This window comes from Pieris napi, chromosome 9, assembly GCF_905475465.1.
Source record: "Pieris napi chromosome 9, ilPieNapi1.2, whole genome shotgun sequence".
Classification (NCBI taxonomy): Eukaryota; Metazoa; Arthropoda; class Insecta; order Lepidoptera; family Pieridae; genus Pieris; species Pieris napi.
Window position 1 is genome coordinate 5,857,397 of NC_062242.1, and position 10,800 is coordinate 5,868,196.

A 10,800-nucleotide genomic window follows, 5' to 3' on the forward strand; every position below is an offset into this window, starting at 1 on the left:
ATAGGATTTATGATAGTCTGCTGAAATAAATAATTGTTGTAATTATTAACATATTAAAGGTGAGTTTGTCACTATATAATTTTTTCTTCATTTGTCACATTTAAATTAGATTACAATCAATATGTATTAAGAATTTACATACTATTAAGATTTTCGGCTACTTGTATCTCCCCTTTCGTTTTCATCATGGCACCCATTATGGCGAGTAAGAGAGAAGTCTTCCCACTTCCGACAGGTCCTGCCACACCGATAAGTTCATCTCTTACAATTTCCAGAGAAATGTTTTCCAAATAGAAATATTGACTGTTATCTGAAATCTCTTCGGCTGACGTAATCGGAACCCTCGAAGGTTGTGAAACCTTCCGTTTCGATTTTCCCTTATTTTTCTTAGGTTTCTTCACTTTTTTAGCATTGGTCCACAGAAAAGATACATCTTTCAATATAATTATCTTGTCTTCATCGCGATTTTTGTTTATCTCCTCATAGTATCGGTCGGGATTCATGTCATCAGTCTAGAAATGGCAATACTTATTTTATTTTTTTTATATAAAAGGGGGGCAAACGAGCTTGCGGGACGACCAAAAAGGGCAGTCTACGCAGCCCATAGACACCCAATTTTAGTGGGTGCGTTGCCGGCCTTTGAGGGAGCAGTAGACTCGCTTTTTAAACATTTGGAGGTCGTATATTTTATTTTTATTTAGGGAAGACCCCCCCCCCCCCGGGAGTCGATTCCACAGTTCGCTAGTAATAATACGATTAATGATTCCTTTATCCTAATCTATTTCATTTCTTCTTACCTCCACATAATACTCACATTTAAAAGCTTTTGAATACGTTTCATAGACACCCAGGCCTCGGTAAGTCCGTTAAGGACCCACGGGAATGCATTTAATGGCGCAATGAGCATGTTGATTAATGCTACGGTCGTGAATACCTATTAATAAAACTAATATTTAAATAAATTCGTACATAGTTGCTTACTTTTATATAGAAAAACCGGCTTAATATGTCACGAAATGTAGTTCCATTTTTAAATAATATAACAATAGTAAGAAAATGTTAGCTAAGCATACTAATCACCGGGAAAAGAAAGAGCTGTTTATATATAATACGAGATTATGACTTATTTGTCTCAAGTAACTGTATATTTTAAGCCGATTATTCTAGATTTACTCAATGTTTGTAAAGGTAATATTATTTTACTAAGAATTATGTCTTGAAATAATGGAAAATTGTGGGTATGTTATGTTTTTTAATAGAATGTAGCAATGATTATACATCTGACATAATTAATATGTTTTTTTGTTTGAAACAATGAAAACGTAATCTAGATTTCGTCGAGATCCAACTATCATATTATTATTTCTATAAAGGCCTTAATTCTTTAAAATCTGTAGACTCCTAGCAAACTTTCCAGATCGAAACCATTTAAATATTATGTTTCTATTATTCTATTAGAACAGCGCAGAGGGTATTAACCTGAGTCGGAATATCAGGAAATCAATGTATGACGAACTAATAATAGCCGCATTGATAAAATTATGACGCACTAACGGTTCTTCCCTGCAGACTCATAATATCAATTTACATGTTTTAATGATAACAACATTTATTTAGACCCTCTTTTGCGGTTGTAGTATGGAAATAAAACGCTGATCACGAAACCATGGAATACGTTTATAGAATTGTAGATTTAGACTTATTCATAGATAAACGAATACAAAACTGTTCAAGCAAAGCAATTTAAATTAGTTTTCAGGCAAATATGTTTTCCATTTGATATAAGTGTAACCTTATTTGATACTAAACGACAACCGCTGATGGTTGTATACCACGCCAGGTGATTAGCAGGTCGTTGCCTGCTATTTCTATGTGTTTCTTGTGTTTATACTTACTGTAGGCGCATCTAGTGTCTGTCCTCGAAGGGCATGAGTACCTAATGTCATAGCAGCTACGAGAACTGGAGTGGTCGCCCATAATACAACACATATTGCGTCCAGATATTTCCTACCCCGGAGATACTTTAGTTCTTCAGTCCGGGCTCCTATATGGGAACAAATATTATAACAGGTTTTAATTTATTACTAAAAAAGGACCAACAACATACCAATATTGGAATTAATTAAGGGTAGTTGATTTATGTACCTCAGAAAAATATCGAGTCTAAAAACATATAAATATTATATCTAAAGAAGTAAACCTCCCACTAAGTAGACAGAGGACCTGTTGAGGGTGGAGGGCGGGGAACCGGTCGTACTGGAAATTTAAGGAAGAGGCCTATGTCCAGCAGTGGACGTCAACAGGCTAAAACGAGGAAACTTTTTTTTTTTTTAAAGACAATTCACACCAATTGACCTAGTCCCATGCTAAGCTGGTGAAGCTTGTGTTATGGGTACTAGGCAACGGATATACATACATATTATAGATAGATACACATATAAATACATATTTAAACACCCAAGACCTAAGAACAACACCAAATGCTCATCACATCGATGTTCGCCTCAGCCGGGGATCGAACCCGGCACCCATGGATTCGCAGTCAGGGGTACTAACCACTAGACCAATGAGTCGTCAAACTATATAGAGATGAAATTATCTTAAAGTGACGGAAGTTTTCCTCTCATCTGGTGACGATTGGAAAAAGCAAAATAAGAAAGGCGTTGAGCTTTATCGCTAAGTATGGCTATCATATATTGAAACCTAAAATAAAAAAACTGCATGCAAATCCATTTATTAAAAAAATCAGTCATTCTTCAATAATTATACTAATACGTATAGCGTACAAATTAACTTTGGGAACACCATTTACACGCGTCTTGCGCACCCTCAATCAGTCTTGCATGTAAGACTGATCTATTTAAATTTTAATTGTACAATAAATGAATTTTCAATGATCGCATTAACATGTAAAAGATTTAGGTTTTGTGTTTTCTAGATAAAGAATCTGTGAAATTATGTTCATAGTTTAAATTTTGTACCACTAAGTCTCTATTGCATAAGTATTTAGTTACTGTATGAATAGCAAATAAATAAATATATTTTTTTCAGTGTATATTTACCTGTTACTTTAGTGATAAAATAATCCTCCCAAACATGTGCTTTCACAGTTCTCACACCTCTTATAAGATCACACATTAGATTCACCCGCTCGTCTTTATGTTTCATCATTTCCGTACTCAATTTACCAATTTTATTTGCAATCACTTTGTTAATGGGTATCAGTATAATAGAGAATGCCACTCCAGCCAAAAATGATATACCGACTTGGTCATATAGAAGAAATAGGGTTATTGTTAACTAAAATAAATATATTGTAGATTAAACCTTATGTTACAAATAACATCTGCTATGATATAAAGGTTTCAATTCATGTTATTCTTTTTATTATTTAATAACAAGGTACCTTGTAAATAAGTAATTTGTATATATTGTGTTTATTTTTATAGAACAGGGTGCTAAGTGCTAGATGTGACGTCTGATGTTAAGTGATACCAAACTCTCAATCAGAGTGCTCGCGATTGCGTTGCTTGCCTTTTTAGAAGTGGTATACTCTTTCGTCATCCTCAGTATAAAATGAGCTATTTCTCTAAGTTGTCATATATCAATACTCTATAGTACAACTTAGTGAAATAGATCTCTACAAAAATGTATCAATTCAATTTAGATATTTCGTACAACAGAACATGCTTATAACGAACAACTTTCGTTCACTTGCAACCATATTACCTGTAAAGGAATGCTCCACAGAGCATGAAAGCTCGGACAAGAATTAACAATCCTATCGGTATCAGTTGACATGAAATTTGTTATTTCTCCAAACGAAAACTCGCTCATTAATTCAGTTTGAGTTACACTGAGAGTCTTTCTAAGTATTGTGGAAACTATGGCACCTCTCATCTTAATCCCAATAAGCGACATCAGCCAATTAAAATGACAATTGCAAAATGCACCAATAAGTGCAGATGCTAGTAGTAATGAAGCATACACATATCTAAAAGGAATAGGAAATAAAAAATCTTTTAATAAAAATTTTGAATGAAAATGGTTTATGTAATGTATTTTTGAGTAACGCAATTAAAAATTTTATATACATAAATAATTATACAAACATAAGCAGCAGAAGAGTTTTTTTTTTATTTTATAAAATGAGTCTTAGGATTTATTAAGTCGAATTTGTGCTCATAAACAAGACTGCTATTGTTACATTACTGCAAACCACAGTTTTACATACAACATACCATGATTCAGATCATATTATTATGTAAAAAAAATTGCTTTATCAAGGCACAGCTTGTAATAAACTTAAATTTGGTATGGTAATTTGAAGGAGGCTTTTTTTTAAAGATATTTTATATATCCTGAATCAATCAAAAATAAAATTGAGAAACATTTTTTAAAAAGCATGTAAAATAGTTCATACCCATAATGTTGATCTATAGTTTCATCCTCAACAAACTTGACCAATTTATTCAAAAGAATAGGCCCAGCAAAGCCAGCCATGTCAAAGATTAACTTAAACACGCCAATTCCATAAAACTGTAGGCCAAAACATTTGTGGAGAGCTCTCAATAGTGATACATTATGTCTTCGAGGTGGGCCAAGTAATACTCTGGATACAGGAGTAACAGGTGTTGAGGCTTGTGGTTGAGTTTCACCAACAGCACCATAACCTTAAATGTATGAGTTATAAATATTTTTCGTGTATTGATGGTACAGTTCCTTACTTATTTATTGGTGGGTATGGTTATTTCCAGAAGTGTACTGATTCAAAAGACACAGAATAAGAGATATTTAAAAAAACAAGTGAAATTGGTACAACAAAAATAGCCAACCAAAGCACCAATATGGAGTTAGTATAGGACAGTGTTGTATAGTGTTCACCTCTAATAGACAAATAATCCATAAAAATAATATTAAAATATAAACAATGAAAAGTCTAAAAATAATGTCTATGGATATGAAAGTTGATTAAAATACCTCCAGAGCCAATAAAAGGTTCATGAGGCACTTCAGCAAATAATTGGTAGAGATCCACATTTCCAACAAGAGCTCTGTCAATCTTTGCCCCAACATAGGAACATCTATATGTAGCAGGAATATCATACAGCTCCTCTAAATCATTTAATTTATTTTCTAAACCTAAAAGAAAATTAATATTGCAAATATAAACTGAATTAATTAAATAAAGTGAGTATTCAATATAAGTATATACTTCATTTTATAACTATTAGTGCAAAGGTAGAAGACAATGAACACAAGGACAAACTACATGCAATATAGGTTTTGTGAAGTAACATGTATTAACATTTTTGTATTATCATTAGATTCATTTTATTACAAATTAATGACTGCTGTTTTTACAAATTAACTATCATCATGTCCATCCTATGTAGCCAAAAAATTGATTTTACCTTTTTTGAAAAGGGGATTCACCCAAGAAAATGTTAGTTTAGAGATCCAATGAACTCCTTGCATAGCAGTTCCTAAAATTTCTTCATCATAATGTGGCAGTAGTGGTGTATATTCACTCTAAAAATAACAATTAGTTAAGCTAAAGTCTATAACTGCATGAAGACAGATTTAAAATTGGATTACTTACATGGGATCTTTGAGACCCAACAAGCCAAGGAGAGTAGAATGTCGGCCTGGAGTCACTTGCAGGTAAAAGAGTTAGAAAGTAGAGAGTATGACAACACAAGGTACCAATACAATAAGCTGGGGGATTACTATTTAAAATGGTACTTCTTAATTCCATTAAATTTAAAATAACAGCACCACTCCACAATAGAAGTATGCTTAAGGGCCCCCGAGAACTTGGTCCCAGACGATGTTTTAATGCTAGTATAAATCCAAAATGCACAAGCCATGCTATACATGATGTTCCTGCAGTAAAATAATCAATAGGATACAATTCAGTGTTAGGAGTAGTAAGAAAAATATACAGTTGAATAATCGGTGATATGGCTAGGGCAAGAATAATAAAACTTCGTAGCATTATGACCCTTTCCAATGCTTTTTCTCGTATTACCCAATCTTTTCTATAGCCCACATAATAGCCAGATATAATGGCCAACAAAAAGTATAAAGGGATCTGTAGAAATAACTCTTGAAAACATAATCCAAAATCCTTTGATGTATCATTCCATATATAAAGCCCTGAAGGGCCGCAAATATCTTCCCATTTTACTGAAATATTTAAGAATGCAACCATTATGTTCACTGTTAATCAATTGTTATTTTATAACTCTTTCACACAAGATTAACAGTTTTTCAATATTTTTACTGCACACCAGCTTAGCGAGGCACTTTATTCTTAAAATGGGATTTAATTCATTATTTGATAGATATATGTTTTCCATTTATTACACATTACACACAGTCTATAAGCAAGTATAATATCATCCCTTTAGGTAGATAAAACTTTATATCCCCCTTTTTTATTACACACAATTCTAATCTCAGATTAATGTTAAAATCAAAAATATACATTCGCAATTATTTACAAAGCTGTAATGATATATATCTTTTTTGTTGAAAGATAAGAAAAATCTACGAAAATGTAATACTTCAAGAGTAAGTAGATAACTGTTTTGCTGACGGACGACGGCTGCGCGCTGACAGTTGACACAAAGCTTATAAAATATATAGTCAATAATTTCTTGACTATTGTTGATTATCCACAGACCAAGGTGAGATGCAACAAAGTTGTCAACCACAATAATTATTTTGATCAAAACTTAAAATAAGAATATTCATGGAGTCTGCGTAAGTGAGACTTGAAACGGTAATTGGTTGAAATAATACTATATAATATATATAAGATGATACAATATTACGTTTTTGTGTAAATTTAATTGAATGATTTGGAGTCGCCAGTTTTAGGTCTTCTTTGAAAAGAAATTAAACTGCGGATTATGGTAGGAAGATAATTAATGTGAATTTTAAACAGTGTTGGGAACAATCGCGAGCCCTGTGAGACCCCTATTCAATAAACATAAGAATTGAAACCACTTTTCACACCATAAGAGTTATGATTTGACAAGTAAGAATCAAACTACTCCAAGAGTGGGTATCCATAGTTCTTTTATTTTTAAGTAAACAAATAATAAGAACTTAATTTGTTTTTTGTAATTAATTGCTTCTACTACTAAGTATTCAGAGATATCCTTATACTTTAGTAGCAGTCATGAACCCCTAAAGTTTTTGTTGTTTTGAGTTTGAGAGGTAATATGAATTAAAAATACATACATTCAAGTACATAGTATAAAATAGCTGTTGTATTTATGCGTGTGTACTGTACACATTTACAAACACTAATTATTATAGACCTAATAATATTAATGATGGTAAAAAATAAAATAAACTAATATCATTTTATATTTCTCAACTTCTATTTCTATAAATTTAATTCTTCATCACTTTAAAAAAAGAAGAAAAAATCTACATATCGTATGCTATGTATTATGTAATCACGCTTATCGTTGAGCTATTCTTCGATCTTGAAGTAATACCTATAATAGCTTTTTGATGTTTCAGTATTTATATTTGGTTTAGTTTGTTTGTGGGGTTCGAGATTTAATATAAATTGTATAGAAGAGTGTGTTTTTTTAAATCTCGTATAAAGTTATCTACAAAAAATGTCCTTAAAAGAACATACCTCCTAAGACACCCGCTTGGATATCTTGATGTCCCCTTAAATGTGGCGGGGGGGGAACCCCAAGTTGGAGTCACCGCTGAAGCGTGCTCTAATATTATACTTCTCTAAAACAACTTCAATTTAAATCTATTAATCACGTAAATATTGACAGTCGCAATTGATTGTTTTAATTCCTTTATACATCGTCGAATATCTACTAATTTTTCATGGCATGTTTTGTTGTTAGTTGTGTCTGTGTTTACACATATCTAATTATACTTTACCTATATAGTTTACCTCTACTTAGTCTATTGTATACACGCACTGTGGTCTGTGTAGTTTCACACTTTTATGTTTACCTCTGGTAAATCTGAGCTGTCAGCTTTGTACTTCATAATGCATATTATATGTTAAATGTTTGCGTAATGCGTATTAATAATACGGTATCACAAAGGCAGGCATTATTATTTTTTATGTTCATAGAATATCAGATGGATAATCAAGCATCAACATCTAATTCTGAGGAGGAATATAAAGGAGATGCCTTTGACCCAATATATGACATTATTGATTACCTTGTAAGATGTGCAAAAGTATCATTTAAAAATTCTCACGTTAATGAAAAGGATATCCGAAGTGCCGAAAAAACAAATTATGCTTATACTGTCTTTATAAAATCTCCCACAGATTTCCTCGTTCAATATGGCAAATTTTTATGTCCAAACCATATAAAATATTTTGAAGATATGGATATTTATGAGACAGATGAAGCCTTTAAACAATGTGTTTCCCACCTCAAATTTTACCACTCAGAAGAAAGTAGAAACAAAAGGGTGAGAAACAGAAGATATAAAGCACTTCAAAGTTTACAAGACACTACTGATTATTTTAGTGAAAAACAAATGATGTTTAGAAATCCTTTACTCTATGAGCAACTTATAGGCCAGTTTTTAACTGATGAAGAAATACAAATCAGAGATTCAGCAGACAATGAAAACTTGACTCTACTTAGTTTGATTCTCGATACAGTAGACAGAAATCAAATGAGAGAAACTAAGAATGTGCAAATGCTTCTGGAAGATGATGAGACAAGCTTAAGTACAACTACACAAAAAACATCAAACCAGAGTTTCTCTCAGAATAAAAAGTGGGGAGATTTTGATATACCTGACACAAGAGCTGAAATTAGTCGAGAAGTTAGAAAGCAGACAATGATAGATGTAAATGAAAGAAATTTAATGAGAGAAGAATTTCTTCAGGAAATGTACAGTAGTTTTATAGAAGGCAGAGATATTGATTTTGATTACAATAGTGTTGACAGCAATGATGCTTATGATGATCTAGAGCAAATATCTCAGGATGCAGAGGATCAATATTTTGATTCTGAGATGAATGACAGTGAAACTTTGGAAGAGCACATGTCTTTGGTCCATGAGTACAGCTCAAAGAAGTATTCCAATGACCAAGATGATCCATTAGATGTATTTATGAAACATATTACAAATAAACTAAATACCGTTACCTAAATAGCATTTTTTCTATATAGTTGTTTTAAGCTTGTATGTGACTGAAGTGTTATCAGTTCAGATCATAATTATTTTTAAGTAAATAACATAAAATCCATTTCAAAGATGTAAATGTAGTCATCCGTCTAAATCCAACTAGATAACCACCCCAGCTTCAGTATGGTGCTAAAACATGCATGATTAATGAGGATGATGAATTTATTATGAGCAGCACTAAAAGTTCTCACAGTCAGAAGCATAGATTTTCTATAAATTTGGTTCACATATAATATTCAAACAACATACTTTTGTTTCAATCAAAATATTCAAATGGAGTGCGACCCAAGTCTTCCATATAAAGATTTATTGCTCCTATTCTATTACATAAACCATTTCATAATAACTCATGTAACTTAATGTTATCCACCATGTGGAAAAGGATGGGTTGTAACAGAGGAGGCTCAGAGAGAGATCATTAATGAATTTTTGTTATCAGAGATTGCATGATTGAAAAATAAAAAAGTAGCATTATTATCAAATGCGAACTTAAGGTGACGTTTTTATTACAATCGTTAATTAAACTTTTATTTTCGAGCTTATTATATCCTAATAAGGTTGTTTATCGATCTGTCTACCTAAATAAAGTTAGTTTAAAACATTTACTTATTATTTATGAACTCTCAAATCTCAAGAATATACGGTAATAGCTTTAGATTTAAAACTAAATATGAAAATTAGAACTATGTCATGGTGTCAGTGAAATTTTCCGGATGTTTCTTGTCGCCTCTAATAGCCCCTTTGTACTTAAGTAATTAACTTACCTTAAAGGCTGAAATACTGCATGTGTGAGTACGCGACTTTTAAACTCTGAGGTTGATTGAAACCAATGATTCATAGATCTATGTGCGTCATTATCATTTGCTCAAACGATGCAGGAAGACGTAAGGGAGCCAGCATCCGAAAACGTGGGCTTGGACTGATCCAAAATGGACAAAAGGCTGACATATTTTCTTGTCTGTAAAGAAAAACTAAAAAAAAAACAGATTCAAGGTCATAAACCAAAGCCGCCATAAGGTTCAATTAGAAATATAACTGACCTACCTACATATAAAAAAAGGTTTGGCAGTTATGTAAGATGCAAGATAGTCAATCAAAGAATAGAAAGTAATACTGATTACAAAACATCAATAACACGGTCCTAATATAGATCCTGATGAGTTATAACATCCTTTACACCGACCGATTACAAATATCTACTCAATAATATTATAATGATTATGTTGGGTAAATGAAACAACTAAAATCTACATAATTATGATTCATTAAACTTTAATTTAAAGACAATTTTAAAAACGTGATATTTATTTACGGGATTATTCTCATTTAATTTCTAGCATTTTATAGTAGGCGCGTATTTTTACCTCAAATAGATCAAGGTTTTTAGCTTCAGCGTGAACCTTCTAAGTTACAAACAAATAGTACTACATATTTACATAGAGATATCGCTTAGGTTCTGCGGTCAGTTCGAGTAGGTCATATTCTAGTGTCAAACAACTCGCAAGGGAAATGATGATTTATTTGTTATTTAGTAAACATAATTTACATACAATGCTTTACGAATTAACGGTATATATACTTGTTAAATGCAAACGGAAT

The 10,800-nt window shown here is 32.1% G+C and overlaps 2 protein-coding genes across 2 annotated transcripts in view; one reads left to right on the forward strand and one right to left on the reverse strand.

Annotated features, from left to right (window-relative positions):
* Nucleotides 1–6,609, reverse strand: part of LOC125052782 (ABC transporter C family member 13) — an 18,543-nt gene extending 11,934 nt beyond the window's left edge. Inside the window, exons 1-9 of the mRNA XM_047653807.1 lie at nt 5,603–6,609; nt 5,415–5,532; nt 4,981–5,142; nt 4,424–4,673; nt 3,730–3,994; nt 3,063–3,300; nt 1,896–2,044; nt 815–934; nt 143–512 (exon numbers count right to left, since the gene is read on the reverse strand). Coding sequence (XP_047509763.1) covers nt 143–512; nt 815–934; nt 1,896–2,044; nt 3,063–3,300; nt 3,730–3,994; nt 4,424–4,673; nt 4,981–5,142; nt 5,415–5,532; nt 5,603–6,214 — 2,284 coding nt within the window. The 5' untranslated portion in view covers nt 6,215–6,609. The remainder of the gene's footprint in view (nt 1–142; nt 513–814; nt 935–1,895; nt 2,045–3,062; nt 3,301–3,729; nt 3,995–4,423; nt 4,674–4,980; nt 5,143–5,414; nt 5,533–5,602) is intronic.
* A 1,462-nt stretch (nt 6,610–8,071) lies between these two features.
* On the forward strand, nt 8,072–9,166 carry LOC125052538 (coiled-coil domain-containing protein 97). The gene has a single exon (XM_047653445.1). The coding sequence runs from the start codon at nt 8,113–8,115 to the stop codon at nt 9,163–9,165; it is 1,053 nt and encodes a 350-aa protein (XP_047509401.1). The 5' UTR covers nt 8,072–8,112; the 3' UTR covers nt 9,166.
* The last annotated feature ends 1,634 nt before the right edge of the window (nt 9,167–10,800 follow it).

Coding starts and splice junctions, on each gene's coding strand:
- LOC125052538 (XM_047653445.1), top strand. CDS start 8,113: ATGTTCATAGAATATCAGATGGATAATCAAGCATCAACATCTAATTCT.